At 41.9% G+C, this 17631-nt stretch overlaps 1 protein-coding gene across 2 annotated transcripts in view; it reads right to left on the bottom strand.

Annotated features, from left to right (window-relative positions):
- Nucleotides 1-17564, bottom strand: part of rnls (renalase, FAD-dependent amine oxidase) — a 45888-nt gene extending 28324 nt beyond the window's left edge. The window contains exons 1-4 of one of the 2 annotated variants that reach the window (XM_052491774.1): nucleotides 17117-17564; nucleotides 15252-15357; nucleotides 14829-14974; nucleotides 13295-13456 (exon numbers count right to left, since the gene is read on the bottom strand). In XM_052491774.1, the coding sequence (XP_052347734.1) occupies nucleotides 13295-13456; nucleotides 14829-14974; nucleotides 15252-15357; nucleotides 17117-17231 (529 nt within the window). In that variant the 5' untranslated portion in view covers nucleotides 17232-17564. The remainder of the gene's footprint in view (nucleotides 1-13294; nucleotides 13457-14828; nucleotides 14975-15251; nucleotides 15358-17116) is intronic. The other variant, XM_035752458.2, reaches the window with a different exon arrangement.
- Nucleotides 17565-17631: the final 67 nt, after the last annotated feature.

Here is a 17631-nt window from a genome sequence, read left to right as displayed (position 1 = left end):
AGAACTTGACTGGCCTGCACAGAGTCCTGACCTCAACCCCATCACACACCTTTGGGATGAATTGGAATGTCGACTGCGAGCCAGGCCTATTCGCCCAACATCAGTGGCAGACCTCACTAATGCTCTTGTGGCTGAATGGAAGCAAGTCCCAGCAGCAAAGGGGGGGCCAACTTTATATTAATGCCCATGATTTTGTAATGAGGTGTTCGATGAGATGTTGTCCATATACTTTTGGCCATGTAGTGTACTTTTAACGCTTCCTAAAATCAGAATGGATCATAGTGAAAAGTGTTTTAGTTCCGTGGTCAAGGAATTCTCTCTAGACCAGCTTGAAACACCAGGATCTTGTTTCCTTGGAGGAGTTTAAAAGTTTGGTTGACTCACATTACTGAGGAATGTGATCGTCATTAGGACTTGATGCGGTGGTACATATGATTGATTTTCTATATATGACGCTTGTATGGTTCTGTATTTGGAAAGTATTCAGACCCCTTGACTTTTTCCATAATTTGTGACGTTACAGCCTTATTCTAAAATGGATTTAAAAAAATAATAAAAAAATCCTCAATCTACACACAATAACCCATAATGACAAAGCGAAAAACAGGTTAAGGAATTCTCGCAAATATATAAAAAAAATAAACAGAAATACCTTAAGTATTCAGAACCTATGCTATAAGACTTGAAATTGAGCTCAGGTTCATCCTGTTTCCATTGACCAGCCTTGATGTTTCTACAACTTGATTTGTCATCTATGCATAGGTGCCCCTCCACATTGACTCTGTACCGGCAACATATACACACACACACACATGTTATATTTTACTGCTGCTTTGATTACTCATTATTTTTCTCTTATTCTTATCCTTATTTTTGAAACTGCATTGTCGGTTAGGGGCTTGTAAGTAAGCATTTCACTGTAAGGTCTACGTCGGTTGTATTGAGCGCATGCGACTAATAACATTTGATTTGAGTCCACCTGTGGTAAATTCAACTGACTGGACATGATTCGGGAAGGCACACACCTGTCTATACAAGGTCCCACAGTTGACAGTGCATGTCAGAGCAAAAACCAAGCCATGAGCTCGAAGGAATTGTCCGTAGAGCTCCGTAACAGGATTGTGTCGAGGCACAGATCTGTGGAAGGGTACCAAAACAAAAAGATTCTGCAGCATTGAAGGTCCCGAACACCACAGTGGCCTGCATCATTCTTAAATGAAGTTTGGAACCACCAAGACTCTTCCTAGAGCTGGGTGCCCGGCCAAATTGAGCAATCGGAGAAGGGCCTTGGCCAGGGAGGTGACCAAGAATCCGATGGTCACTCTGACAGAGCTTTAGAGTTCCTCTGTGGAGATGGGAGAACCTTCCAGAAAGACAATCATCTCTGCAGCACTCCACCAATCAGGCCATTATTTACATTAAAAACACTACTTTTCAATGGGTAAGTCTAATGTTTTTATAAGCAGAAAGTGAACAAACTTCCGCTTTTGTCCCATTCTTCCTTTCCTCACAAGAACAGAAACAGTTCCCCTGATGCTATAACAGTATGTGCCAAAGTGGAAGTGAGTTTATATGACACTCTAATTTTAAAATGGCCTTACTCAGCCCTTCTGCATTGTTCCAGAACTGGGTTAACCACCTGTTAGCAATTACAACCTCTGATGTAAAATATACCAATAGTGCTCCACTTCTGGCCTAGATTCAGATGAATTCGAGGAAAGTGTGGGCAAGAGAAGGGTTGTATAATGTTTCATGGACGGTTTCCAATGTGAGTACTGGGCGTGTGTGTGGGCTGCGGCTGGCTGTAGGGAACACACCGCACCAACAGGTGTCCCTGTGAATACTGCAGCAGACACACTGGCCCTCAGAAACCATTCAAAAATCTTATGTCATTCAGAGAACTCTGCCAGTTCTTGCAAAACCAAACATTCCTGCCTCTGTTGTTAATTTCTGGCAGTTGGCTTACGTTGTCAATGAAATCAGATATATTGCCAGAGTAAAAGAGGAAAAGAGGAGACATTCTGCAAAAGCTCCCAACATTAAGACAGGGAATTCACTTCCCTGAACAAACAAAAAAAGTCCGTAAGGCAATTGGCTGGGGTAGAATGCATTAGGGCTCTGGCACAGAGGTTGGCAAGCCACCCTGGATGAAAGGACACCTCTGCCCCTAAAACTAGTGCTCCAGGAACCCTGTCAAACCGCTGACCCAAAATCCTCTGCGATATATTATGGGAAACAAATAAGCCAGGAGACCGCAGAGATTTATATCAGGCGTGCCATGGCCCGCCAGTGCTCCCGGAGTTCATTCATCTTTTGCAAATGTTACATGGTCCTATTTCCCTGTGCTGTGAGGGCCAAGACATGCCCCGCTACGCCTCAGAAGCTGAGCCCGAGTATTCTGCTGGATACCAACCATAAAATCCAAACATTTCGGACGAGACAACATGAACTATATGTTGAGTACTTGCCCACTGTACATTTGACAGCATGGATATGTGGTTGTTTGAAACCAAGGGTTTGATTTATTTTGGTTGCAGTTCTAAATTGTAGCTCTAAAGTAACTAAGGCAATAAGAGCCAGAGAATAGGAATAACATGCACATAAACAGTCCAATCATCTTCAATCTAATAAAACAACTATGCATATGTACTCGTGTGCACCCTAAATCTATATAGCCGGTCAGTAAACAGTTCGAGGAACAGGTGCAGACAGGTCTTCACAATATTCCTAACTTCAGTTTGTTCAAAGCAAGTAATACTATGAGGGATGCAGTACCACTTTTTGCAAATAGAGCCATGCCATATTGAAACCTTAAGAATAGGCCTCTATCTCAACTATCATTTGTATGTTAACCAAACTTAACAAAAAAAAGACTCAACTGCATTACAAAGAGCTAGAACTTTCAGATGCTTAAAAAAACCCATTGATCACTGCGGAGGCTCAGACAAGGTGGTTCTGGGGGGGGGTCCAAAAACCTTGTTGATTTCAAAAAGGGTCTGCAGAGAACAGATAAATACACATCGTTTGGTGAGATCAAAAGACAAAGATGATTAGATGAAATAACCCACTATTCTGTGAACGGTTAGACTGTGTGTGTGTGATAGATATACACACACACACACACAATTTGTATATTTTTTTTATACATTATTTGCTTTACAAAACTAAATTTATGTGAATTATTAATTTATAGTAGGGACAACATTTACTGGGGAGGATGGGTTCACCAGCAGCAAATACAAATGAACAATTAATCAACTGGCCATCCAGACTATTTACATTGCTGCTACTCGCTGTTCATTATCAATGCATAGTCACTTTACCCCTACCTACATGTACAAATTACCTCGACTAACCTGTACACCCAGACACTGACTCGGTACCCCCTGTATATAACCTCGTTATAGTTATTTTATTGTGTTACTTCTTTTTTTACTTTTGTTTATTTTGTAAATATTTTCTTAACTATTTCTAGAACTGCATTGTTGGTTAAGGGCTTGTAAGTAAGCATTTCACTGTAAGGTCACCCGTTGTATTCGGCGCATGTGACAAACACAATTTGATTTGAAACATCTAAAGAATAAGCTACTAGCAAAACAAGCGAATAAGAATTGTACTTAAACTCCCCCTCATACTCATCTGGAGGTTGAGCATTTTTTCATCTCTATGTAACTGTATATGTAAAAAATTGAAAAAATAAAATAATTTAATAAAAATCGGGATCACAATGGAAATAAGTCCGACTTTATTGTGAAATACCGTGTTTATGTATTTTTTTAAATAACAAATCAAATCAAGAAATCCAAACTGTGCAGCGGCCAATTGATGAACTGAAAGAGACATCTGTTACAAAACACCAAAAAGTTGAATGACATTCAGAGACTGTCAAGCCAAGCCTTCGATACTGGGTAGGCCTACAAGGTAGGGAGGAATGTATGTTCTGTTTGTAGAGACTGTCAAGCCAAGCCTTCGATACTGGGTAGGCCTACAAGGTAGGGAGGAATGTATGTTCTGTTTGTAGAGACTGTCAAGCCAAGCCTTCGATACTGGGTAGGCCTACAAGGTAGGGAGGAATGTATGTTCTGTTTGTAGAGACTGTCAAGCCAAGCCTTCGATACTGGGTAGGCCTACAAGGTAGGGAGGAATGTATGTTCTGTTTGTAGAGACTGTCAAGCCAAGCCTTCGATACTGGGTAGGCCTACAAGGTAGGGAGGAATGTATGTTCTGTTTGTAGAGACTGTCAAGCCAAGCCTTCGATACTGGGTAGGCCTACAAGGTAGGGAGGAATGTATGTTCTGTTTGTAGAGACTGCCAAGCCTTCGATACTGGGTAGGCCTACAAGGTAGGGAGGAATGTATGTTCTGTTTGTAGAGACTGTCAAGCCAAGCCTTCGATACTGGGTAGGCCTACAAGGTAGGGAGGAATGTATGTTCTGTTTGTAGAGACTGTCAAGCCAAGCCTTCGATACTGGGTAGGCCTACAAGGTAGGGAGGAATGTATGTTCTGTTTGTAGAGACTGTCAAGCCAAGCCTTCGATACTGGGTAGGCCTACAAGGTAGGGAGGAATGTATGTTCTGTTTGTAGAGACTGTCAAGCCAAGCCTTCGATACTGGGTAGGCCTACAAGGTAGGGAGGAATGTATGTTCTGTTTGTAGAGACTGTCAAGCCAAGCATTCGATACTGGGTAGGCCTACAAGGTAGGGAGGAATGTATGTTCTGTTTGTAGAGACTGTCAAGCCAAGCCTTCGATACTGGGTAGGCCTACAAGGTAGGGAGGAATGTATGTTCTGTTTGTAGAGACTGTCAAGCCAAGCCTTCGATACTGGGTAGGCCTACAAGGTAGGGAGGAATGTATTTTCTGTTTGTCGCAAACTATGATATTGAAGTGTCCTAAGTCAGTAGGCTTTGTTTATTAGTTGTGTGGTGCATTGGCACAGAAACCTTGGTGGAAAATGTGTTGCATATATTTTATATAATTCTAAATATGGCACCAAAATGTTGAAACTCAGATTGCCCTCTAGTTGATGATTGTCTGCAGCTGGCTCTGATTGTAGTGTAATGAAACAGGCAGGAAGAGGGAGCTCATTCGTGGTCGTCGGTGAACCGTTTATAAACACAGGGTCACTACAGTTATTGTTATTTGTGGTCGTAAACATTATTTTGAGTTAATTCTACAGTACAAGGGGAGGGTCATGGGAAAATATTTGTAATGTTGGGGAAGAGGGTGCTTTTTTTTTAATGACACCTTGAGCTGGACTCCCCCCATTGCCTACTGCAAATTATCTGTGGGCTTTTTCTATTCTCCATTTCTCTTTTCAACATAACGACAACACATTTCTCGGCGTCTCATATTTTCAGAATTTTGAGCAATCAGGACCGAGGAGGAAGTGTGAAGCAAGGGATATTCTGTTTAAAATGACTTCCAGATTGCATCCTCATGGGGGCAGGGACTGGCTCCAGCTCACCTGTTTACTGCCCCCCTCTGTCCAGTTCCTCACACTACATCACTATCAATGACGTCTTCAAATGATTCAGGACCTTTTCACACAATATGCCTCATAATGAATTAATCTGACAATAAAGCCAGTTCTACCACCCACATTTAGGAAGTGTATCTACTGTATATTATATCATCTGTATCTATTATATAAAGACAAACCAATGTGTGGTGGTCTTCGAGAAATGTTATATCAATATACTGTATATTGAGCTTTGGCTTGTATGAGCCTGAAGGCCGTAAAAGTACACCCCCTGGACAGGACGCTGTCTATTGCAAGGCCTGAGTATATTCGTACAGTGCCAAACAAAGTTTTCCTTTCCAAGAGGTTGAGTGTTGGATCTAGAATGATCTACACATTCTAGAACATTTGCTGTTACTTAAAAAGACACCCCATGAATACGTACTTACAATCAATCTATGATGAGTTAGACACACTCTATATGGAGATAGATGGTTTGGTTGGGCCAGATTTAATTTGACCGAAATACTATAAAGAGAACAAAAATATCCAAGTGTCAGAAGTTGTGTGTATAAATTAAACAACAAAGGAGACGGGCCTCTGAAGAATGCTCCCAAATGACTCCACAGTCTGTTTCTGTAAAGCAGAGCCATTTGTATGGCTAGAGTTTCTCCAAAAGGCACAGAGCACATTTCTCAAACGAATCCACAGATCCATTTCTAAGTCAAGGGGGCTTTGAAGTAATTTTCTATGGCTTTGAATGAAAGCAGTCAAACTGGGCTGACTTACATGCTTCTATTAAGTGAACTCTAGCAGCTCGTCATGCCCATCCCCAACTGAGAGAAAGAGTCAAACATTTTCTCCAGACAACTCTGTGAATATTTTAGGGACAGGTAATTCAGTGTGCGATACTTTCAGAGGCTGTCTGTCTTAATTGAAATAACTATTCCCCACTGCTCCTGAGATTTCAGTGAATCTTGAGATGGACTGACATTTTCTGTATGCACCGGTCCCAGTCAATACGGTGTATAGTAACTTAGGGGACACCACTACTTCAGTCAGACTATGGTTCCTTTCACATGTACCTCTCAGCTGTCACTCACAGTGCAGCACACTTCCAGAAGATAATGCTTCACCAACTCCTGCTCTAATGCCATACTTCGACCATCCTCAACCTTCTGTGTGTGATGCCACACGAGTCATTCAGAATTCAGCATCTCAGACCATCTCTTCAACCTAATAGCAAAAGGCACCGATTCCTCCACCCTTTTCACTCGTCTGGTTCCCTTGTTCCGTCCAGCGGCTAATTTGGAATGCAACCATTTTTTTGAAAGCAGCGACTTCTGCTCGGGCTCTGCATTATTCAGCATTTCCATGAAACTCTAGGCACCCTGGAGGACTATGCCTTCCTCTCTCATTTCCATATTTGTCCTGTAGGACTCTACACTACGCCGCGTTAGGGTTTAGAAATCTTACTCGGAGAATACCAATTTCTGGATGAATGTGAGCCCTTCGCAGCCAGAGAGACACCTGGAGACCAATTTAACAAGCAACTGGAGGGACCCGGTCAGCGGTTGGCAGCTAAGGACAGGCTCTGTGTCTGTCTGTCTGTCTACTGGTGTGGCCGTGACCCCACTCTCCGAGTGTGTCTCAGAGGGAGGTGGGATATGCAAAAAAAACTATTCACACATGCATATAATACACACTTTTACACGTGTGGAATAGTACAAATACGAGTACCCACCAAATTATTATTATTATTATAGTCACCCACCGACCAGCCAGTCAGCTGTGTCTATAATAAGTGGCCAGAGTGATACCTTCATACATATATGCATTGGAGTGAGGAGCACCCAATTGTTCCAAGTCATAGGAATGATTCATGAAAACAAATTAAGTAGAAGCAGCTTGTTACTACATACAGGAAACTTCCCAAATAAAGTGTCTTTAATAGGACGTTGGGTCACTATGAGCCGCCAGAACAGATTCAATGCGCAGTGCTTTCCCTAAGCTACGCCCGTCGACTAAACAGCCGATAAGACTTATTGTCAGCCGGCTACTTTTTCCACTTCATAAGGTAACTAGGATTATTTTCATTGAAAAGTTTCAATTCGCTAGTCAGAAATGTTTGTATAGCCTTCTCGCTCTAGAATGAACAACATGCATCTTCTAGAGATCAATTGATAGGAAAGGCGCATGTCAGTCACAAAGCAAGCAATGACAGAGAAACACTGCTGGTTTGTCAGTCTGCTGTCTATCCAGCCTCTCGGTACCAGTGTTATTTTTGTGCGATGTGGTTGGCTGCAGTTGAATTTCTTTTCACGGAAGAGGGAAAACATGATGCTTCTTCATTGTCTCCTATGAGTGAATTTAATGAGAAGTTGAAATGCACTTAATTATTGTTCTGTGGCACATTAATTTATTTTCTTCCGCGTGTTTCATATGAACAATATGCATCTAGCCAGACACGGAGTCGGGCGCATGGGCTATTTATTGACGACAGAACAGCAAGTGTTGACTAGCTCATAAAAAGTGTCTAACTGACTGAATAAAGTAGATCTCCTATATCCCTTTGCTATTCATAAATCATACAATGTAATTACACTGAGTGTACAAAAAATTTGAAACACCTTCCCAAAATTGAGTTGCACCCCATTTTGCCCTCAGAACAACCTCAATTCGTAGGGGCATGGACTCTGCAAGGTATTGAAAGCGTTTCACAGGGATGCTGGCATCTTGACTCCAATGCCTCCCACAGTTGTGTCAAGTTGGCTGGATGTCCTTAGGGTGGTGGGTCATTATTGATACACATGGGAACCCTTTGAGCGTGAAAAACCCAGCAGCTTTGCAGTTCTTGACACAAACTGGTGCATCTGGTACCTACTACCATACCCTGTTCTAAGGCACTTAAATGTTTTGTCTTGCCCATTCACCATCTGAATGGCACACATACACAATCCATGTCTCAATGCTTAAAAAGCTTTCCTTAACTTGTCTACTCCCCTTAATTTACACTGATTGAAGTGGATTTAACAAGTTACATCAATAAGGGATAATAGCTTTACCTGAATAGTCTATTTTGTGGAAAGAGCAGGTGTTCCTAAAGCTTTGTATATTGCATCGGGACAATGGTATTTTATTAGGATCCCTATTAGCTGCGGTAAAACATGAAATATTACATAATACAGAACATTAATAGACAAGAACATATGAACGACATCAATTTAAAAAAGGCACACGTAGCCTACATATCAATACATGTATACAAACTATCTAGGTGAAATAGGGGAGAGGCGTTGCGCCGCGAGGTGTTGCTATATCGTTTTTTTAAAGACCAGGTTTGCTGTTCATCTGAGCAATATGAGATGGAACGGAGTTCCATGCAATAATGGCTCTATATAATATTGTACACTTTCTTGAATTTGTTCTGGATTTGGGGACTATGAAAAGACCCCTGGTGGCATGTCTGGTGGGTAAAGTGTGTATTTTCCTAGGATTCGAAGCCCATGTCGAGACTTGCCAGTGACAGCTAAAGTGAATTGTTAGTGTAGCCTAGTGATGGGTACATTCGGCTCCCTAATTTGCACACGGGTAGGCTACTACTACTTTTTGGCAGTTATCTGCAGATAAATTATGAAAACATTTGATAAAGATGTTGAATCCTCACTGTAGGAACAATAGAGAGTCTCAATCTGGTCCAAAATATGATAAAAGAAAACATTTTGAAGGTTATAAAAGCTAAATGATAGTATTTCAGATATTTATATAGGCCTACTGAGTTGATTAAAGTGTCGACAATGGAGTAGTCAACTACTGCTTTCTGTGTAGCAAAGCCCATGTTGAACACCTGCTTCATTCTTCAAATCATACCTGTAGGTCTATTTGTGGTTACCTGACTGTGCACCCAAACTTTTATACAATCTAACGGGGGATCTGGGGATCCTCCCCCTGAAGTTTAGCCTTTTTATTTTTATTCTGCAATAGATTGTTTCTCAACAGTTAATCCATGTTTACTTGACAGAACATAGCTTTTCTTCTTAGGTTTTTGCCACAATAAACAAAATTGAAAGAGTAGACTATCTAGACAAGTATTTCTGATTAGATTACTAATCTATCGCCTTCCCCGAAAGTCCCACCCACAGTGATTGATTGACAGGTCTGAAACCCTACCAGCTCTGTGACTCACAAATATCCTAACAATACACTGAATTCATATATTTTCAGTCATTTTTAGTGCAAAGTCGTGTCTTCTACTCAATACCATACCTACTTTTTACCAATCTGGAAGGTTAACTCGTTAAAGTATTCAATAATTTAGCTGTGCATTTTGAATGGAATCAAGGCATGAGAATGTACCAGAGGCCACCAAAATAGAACTTGTTCTGCAAGTACATTATAAGACTTGGCTTACTCCAGCTATGCCAAAATGCACATGTAAGTGGAGGCAGATGTGAACTAGACAATACCAGAAGAGCATCTCACATATTGTTCAATTCAAATACTTCACTGATTAAAAACTAAAACATAGGCTGTATATAGGCCATTACTTCCGGCGCCGACAGAGATGGCCGCCTCGCTTCGCGTTCCTAGAAACTATGCAGTATTCCGTTTTTTGTGTGTTATTTCTTACATTGTTACCCCAGGTAATCTTAGGTTTTATTACATACAGTCGGGAGGAACTATTGGATATAAGAGCACATCAACTCACCAACATTACGACCAGGAATACGACTTTCCCGAAGCGGATCCTCTGTTTTGCCCACCACCCAGGACAATGGATCGGATCCCAGTCGGCGACCCAAAACAACGACGCCATAGAAGGGGCAGACGGAGCGGTCTTCTGGTCAGGCTCCAGGCGGGCACATCGCGCACCACTCCCGAGCATTCTACTCGCCAATGTCCAGTCTCTTGACAACAAGGTAGACGGAATCTCCGTGCAAGGGTAGCCTTCCAGAGAGACATCAGAGACTGTAATGTTCTTTGTTTCACAGAAACATGGCTCACTCGAGACACGCTATCGGAGTCGGTGCAGCCAGCTGGTTTCTCCACGCATCGCGCCGACAGAAAAAAGCATCTTTCTTGTAAGAAGGGTGGGGTGTATGCCTTATGATTAACGAGATGTGGTGTGATCATAAGATACAAGAACTCAAGTCCTTCTGTTCACCTGACTTAGAATTCCTCACAATCAAATGCCGACCGAATTATCTACCTAGAGAATTCTCTTCAATTATAATCACAGCTGCATATATATTCCCCCAAGCAGTCAAATCGATGGCCCTGAACGAACTTCATTCGAGTCTATGTAAACTGGAAACCACATATCCTGAGGCTGCATTTATTGTAGCTGGGGATTTTAACAAGGCTAATCTGAAAACAAGGCTCCCTAAATTCTATCAGCATATCGATTGCGCAACCAGGGCTGGCAAAACCCAAGATCATTGTTTTTCTAACTTCCACAACGCATATAAGGCCCTCCCCCACCCTCTTTTCAGAAAAGCTGACCTTGACTCAATTTTGTTGCTCCCTGCCTATAGACAGAAACTAAAACAGGAAGCTCCTGCGCTCAGGTCTGTTCAACGCTGGTCTGACCAATTGGATTTCACGCTTCAAGAATGCTTCGATCACGTGGACTGGGATATGTTCCGCATTGCGGTGAACAACAACATTGATGTATACGCTGATGAGCGGGTTTATTAGCAAGTGCATCGGCGAGGTCGTATCCACAGCGTCTATTAAAACATTCCCAAACTAGATACCGTGGATTGATGGCAGCATTCGCACAAAACTGAAAGCGTGAACCACTGCTTTTAATCAGGGCAAGGTGACCGGAAACATGACCAAAAACCATCAGTGTAGCTATTCCCTCCGCAAGGCAATCAAACAAGCTAAGCATCAGTATAGAGACAAAGTAGTCGCAATTCAACGGCTCAGACACGAGAGGTATGTGGCAGGGTCTACAGTCAATCACGGACTATAAAAGGAAAACCAGCCACGTCGCGGACCAGGATGTCTTGCTCGCAGACAGACTAAACTTCTTTGCTCACTTTGAGGACAACACAGTGCCACACACAGCCCACTACCAAAATCTGCGGGCTCTCCTTCACTGCAGTCGACATGAACAAAACATTTAAACCAAATCAATCCTTATCCCCCCACATGCTTCAACCATATCAACTCCACCCTACCTGACACCCTAGACCCACTCCAATTTGCTTACCCACAGACGACGCAATCACACTGCACTAACCCATCTGGACAAGAGGAATACATACCTATGTGAGAACGCTGTTCATCGACTACAGCTCAGCATTTAACACCATAGTACCCTCCAAACTCGTCATCAAGCTCAAGACCCTGGGTCTCGACCCCGCCCTGTGCAACTGGGTCCTGGACTTCCTGATGGGCCGCCCACAGGTGGTGAGGGTAGGTAACATCTCCACCCCGCTGATCCTTAACACTGGGGTCCCACAAGGGTGCGTTCTCAGCCCTCTCCTGTACTCCCTGTTCACCCACGACTGCGTGACCATGCATGCCTCCAACTCAATCATCAAGTTTGCAGACGACACTACAAGGAGGAGGTGAGGGCCCTCGGAGTGTGGTGTCAGGAAAATAACCTCACACTCAACATCAGCAAAACAAAGGAGATGATCATGGACTTCAGGAAACAGCAGAGGGAGCATCCCCCCCTATCCACATCGAAAGGACAGTAGGGGAGAGGGTAGAAAGTTTTAAGTTCCTCTGCATACAAATCACGGACAAACTGAAATGGTCCACCCACACAGACAGCGTGGTGAAGAAGGCGCAGCAGCGCCTCTTCAAGCTCAGGAGGCTGAAGAAATTCAGCTTGTCACCAAAAACACACAAACTTTTACAGATGCACAATCGAGAGCATCCTGTCGGGCTTGTATCACCGCCTGGTACAGCAACTGCTCCGCCCATAACCGTAAGGCTCTCCAGAGGGTAGTGAGGTCTGCACAACACATCACCAGGGGCAAACTACCTGTCCTCCAGGACACCAACACCACCCAATGTCACAGAAAGGCCATAAAGATCATCAAGGACAACAACCACCCGAGCCACTGCCTGTTCACCCCGCTATCATCCAGAAGGCGAAGTCAGTACAGGTGCTTCAAAGCAGGGACCGAGAGACTTAAAAACAGTCATCACTAACATTGAGTGGCTGCTGCCAACATACTGACTCAACTCCAGTCAATGAGAAATTGGATGTAATATGTAATAAATGTATCACTATGTATCACTAGCCACTTTAAACAATGCCACTTCATATAATGTTTACATAGCCTACATTACTCATCTCATATGTATATACTGTACTCTATACAATCTACTGCATCTTGCCATCTTGATGTAATGTATCACTAGCCACTTTAAACAATGCCACTTCATATAATGTTTACATACCCTACATTACTCATTTCATATGTATATACTGTACTCTATACAATCCACTGCATCGTGCCTATGCTGTTCTATACCATCACACATTCATATATTTTTTATGTACATATTCTTATTCATTCCTTTACACTTGTGTGTATAAGGTAGTTGGTGTGAAATTGTTAGGTTCGATTACTCGTTGAAAATTACTGCATTGTCGGAACTAAAAGCACAAGCATTTCTCTACACTCGCATTAACATCTGCCAAACATGTGTATGTGACTATTTTTTATTTATTTGACCTCAGATGTTTTTTTACCCCCCCCCAGCATACATTGGCCCTCAAATCTGAAGCTGTGTAGCTCTGGTAGAAGTATCATAACAAACCATGCAAACAGTATGTGTGTTTCGGTGATGGTAGGATGATCAGTACTCACAGGAGCACACGTCTCCTTGCAGCTGTAGGATCTGCGGTACTGGCATAGTGAGGACCACGGAGTCAAACTGCTCCGGGGCCCCGCCCTTCCGACACACCTCCCAGATGGCACCCTTCTGGTAGATGTGGGTAACGTGGTGGTCAAAGAACACCTCTGCCCCTGCTTGGGTGCAGAGACACAGAGTTGGCATTGTTGCAGTGAAAGACAGGGATAGGTAGAGGAAGAAAAGGAAAGAGAGTCAGTGAGGATGAAATCCAGAGAGGATGTCAAATATTGAGAAGACTGTTTGATTGTGCCCCACTGGGGAAATGATTAAAACTTTGTGGTTAATAATACATACATCTTGGATATGGTTACATACACTCTCTGGCACACATGGTGATGCCAAGAGAGTTCTAGAAAGGCATGCTACCTCACTTCATTCCATTCCCAAATTACAGATAATGAGGAGAAAAATGCAGGAAGAGATTGTGAATTAGAGAAAAGATGCACAACTCCTCTCCCTGAGGACACAGAGTTGTACATTCCAGAATTAGACTACAGTATAAAGAAACAATTTTTCTCTTTAAAGATCAAGAACAAGGTTAGGAGCATCATAAAGGTCTAGAAAAAAAATATAGATAGAACCCTCAACCTTTTTTTTGTGGAGACTGGAGATAAAATAACAGTTGTTGCCAAAGGGTTGTTATTTGATCTGCTAATAGTGTACCATTAGGTTTGGTCCTATTAGTTGATGACTCTACTGATTAATCAGATGTGGAGGTAGTATATCAGGCCTCTATTCATCATTCATAACTCATTCTAAAAGGCCTGGAGTGGGTAATACTGTAGATAGCCCTACTTTGTTTGGCCTGCTAACAACTTGCGACCCACGACCTCTTATAACATTCCATGGCTTTGACCTAGTGTGACACTCTGCTGTCTTTGAATTTCAATGACATTATTTGTTATCACTTTTTTTGATCTTGTATGACATTCACCTTGATTTACTGAAATAGAAACTTCAGTAGGGGTGAATCCAGGTTAATGACCTAATCATTACTGACCAAGTTAAAGGCAATATTTGGATTAACTGATTAATCTTTTTTCAGAACTTGTTGTCAACTAAAAGCATTAGCTAATCAATCAGTTTGATTAATGGATTCGTCTTTACAGCCCTAGTTTTGAAGTCAAAGCAACATCCTGCAATGTCCCTGCTTGATATCTAGTTGGGCTAGGCCTTCATTATCTCAACTCAGTAAGGTTTAGACACAATGTAAATCACGCTATGAAATCTGGCCTGACTCCCTCCTCGCCCTCTAGGAACTTGGACAAATAAATGAAAGCTGAATGAGTGGGAGGACATGAACCTCAGGACATGAGCTTCTTGCAAAATATTTGTTTCATTAAGAAGAGAAGGAAAACATCTGTGAAATACTCAACAGAAAATGACGCAAGTAAATCATTTCTCCAACAAGGTCCTTGTCGAAGATATTTGAGACTGACATAACGTGTGCTCTTCAAATACAAGGTAAAAGGGTAGGAGACGGGCTACCTGACTGCTTAAGGAAATGTTTGACGATGGCGGACACTCCTGTTGGACTGACATAGTTTTTATGGCCTCCGTCCTTCATCACCTCCCCTTCCACAGAGGAAACCAGAGGCTTCAGAACACCATGGGCCAGCAGCTCTTCATAGAAGCTGAAACACAATGGGATGAAGATGAGAACCATCTTGGAACACAAAGGATAACTTGCTCAAAGTTAATCAAACAAACAGACACCAATGGATGGACACATTTGTTGCGTCCCCTAACAAGTATCATTGGTCAAATGTAAAAAATATATTTAAAATAAAACTGATTATGCTAGTAACATACTGCCATAATCGTTACGGTGCTGTGGGTAATAGGTAGACCCTAGAACAACAGATTTGAGAAGTTTGGGACATGATATGCATTGATTGTGGAGTACAGTACTTTTGATGCATTTTGGCGTAGTATGTCGTGGCAGTAATGTACTGTGCACCAAGATCAACTATACAGGAGGCATCAGACGGACTTCTGCTGGTGGACATCCTTCCTCCTGCAACACAGAAACTATGTATAAACAAAAACATTTAAATTATATTTACTCAAATTACATATCAATAGACTGACTGGAAAAATAGACCAATTATAATAGTTTACTGATTTCATGAGTTTTGTTGACAACATTCACGTCAACTCAAACAAAACATCTGTATGTGGGCCTATGACTGTCACCGGAAGGTCAACAGCAGCAAATGTATAGATAGATAACTTTATTGGTCAATTGTACACAAGGTCCAACTGAAATTTGACTTCTGTTTTTAACCCAAAGCCTCCGACACACACACACACACACACACACACACACACACACACACACACACAGGTGCGGGGGGCTGCCACACTGGATGCCCAGGGAGCTGTTGTGGTAGGGGGGTTAAGTGCCTTGCTCAAGGGAAACAACGACAGGCAATGGCAACCGCCCAGTTGCTGACTAGCCTCTCTAATCGCTACGCTACCTGCCGTTTAGGGTTATATAACCTATACATTAAGGCCAAATATTATATATTACTAAAAACCAACATTCTCGGGTACAACTTCTAGCCCCAAGCCATCAGATTGCTAAATAATCAGTTAATGGTTTTATTTGTATTTTATTTAACTAGTGCATATCAGTTAAGAACAAATTCTTATTTACAATGACGGCCTACAATGGTACCCAAACTATCTGCACTCACTAGACTGTATATACAAACCATATACATACATACACACTCACTAGACTGTATATACACACACTCACTAGACTGCATATACAAACCATATACACACACTCACTAGACTGTATATACAAACCATATACACACACTCACTAGACTGTATATACAAACCATATACACACACTCACTAGACTGTATATACAAACTATATACACACACTCACTAGACTGCAAATACAAACCATATACACATACACTCACTAGACGGTATATACAAACCATATACACACTCACTAGACTGCATATACAAACCATATACACACACTCATGCAAAACACTACATTGACAATCCCACACACATTTACTACATACGCACACACCAACACAAACATGCACACACACACATAATTTGCTGCTGCTACTCTGTTCTTTGTTTTACTCTTATTATCTATCCTGATGCCTAGTCACTTTACCCTGCCTTCATGCACATATCTACCCCAAATACCCCATACCTCTGCACATGGTTGATTTTGACCCCCCCAAAATTGACAAAAATAGGAGCATGTGTGTTTACTGAGTCTGCCAGATGAGAGACAGTAGGGATGACCAGGGATATTCTCATGATAAGTGCGTCAATTGGACCATTTTCCTGTTCTGCTAAGCATTCACAATGTAATGTAATGAATACTGTTGGGTGTAAGGAAAAATCAGTGGTGTAAAGTACATAAGTAAAAATACTTTCAAGTACTACTTGTGGTCGTTTTTTTTTGTATCTGTACATTACTTTACTATTTTGATTTTGGACTTTTACTTCACTACATTCCTAAATGAAATAATGTACTTTTTGCGCTACGCGACTGAATTTGACCCTCTCATTTGTACTGTTCTCTATAGAATAAGCACGCAGCCGGCATTGTAATTATATAATTTTGTATGGCAACTTGCATCTGGCCAACGCACTGTACATTCTGTGCATTGCACCATTGTGACACTCATTATTGCCTCGTGTAGCGGTATGCTACGCTTCTGCTTCGTATACATTGTATCTAAATAAGTCCAAATGTAAGAACTTTGTCGGCAACTGACACAAACTTACCTGCTCCTCCCGATTTATCCCAGACCACAATAACTTTGTTTGGCATTTCTCTTCGCAGAAGACAAGCGCATAAACTGCCTGTCAAACCTGCACCAACTATGAGAACTCGAGACATTATCACCTGAAATATAAACAATTTTCTTTGACAATATTTGACCGCACCAAGTTTATTTGGGCGTGTTTGGTAACGCTGCAGATTTCACCTCTATCCTATAATTGTAAACATGAATGGCTGTTGGCCGACCGAAATGTTCCCTTAGTTGTATGCAAGGAGAAACAGTTTATTGAAGGAAAATAAACAAACCACTTCGTTCCCATTACAAAATCGCACTGAAAACGTTATTGTTACATCTACATGACTGACTAATTAGGCTACTAATCACCCATTGTGGTTGATACAAGCCTTGCAACAAGTCGGCAATAAAACCAGCAGGATGCGTAATCATTTCACCGGACACATGCAAAGCGCAACGAAAACTAGCGTTTATATTGGACAGGTTCAGGAAATAGGGTGG

Source organism: Oncorhynchus keta, chromosome 3 (genome assembly GCF_023373465.1).
Source record: "Oncorhynchus keta strain PuntledgeMale-10-30-2019 chromosome 3, Oket_V2, whole genome shotgun sequence".
In the NCBI taxonomy this organism is placed as follows: Eukaryota; Metazoa; Chordata; class Actinopteri; order Salmoniformes; family Salmonidae; genus Oncorhynchus; species Oncorhynchus keta.
This window is presented reverse-complemented; position numbering and strand designations above follow the sequence as displayed.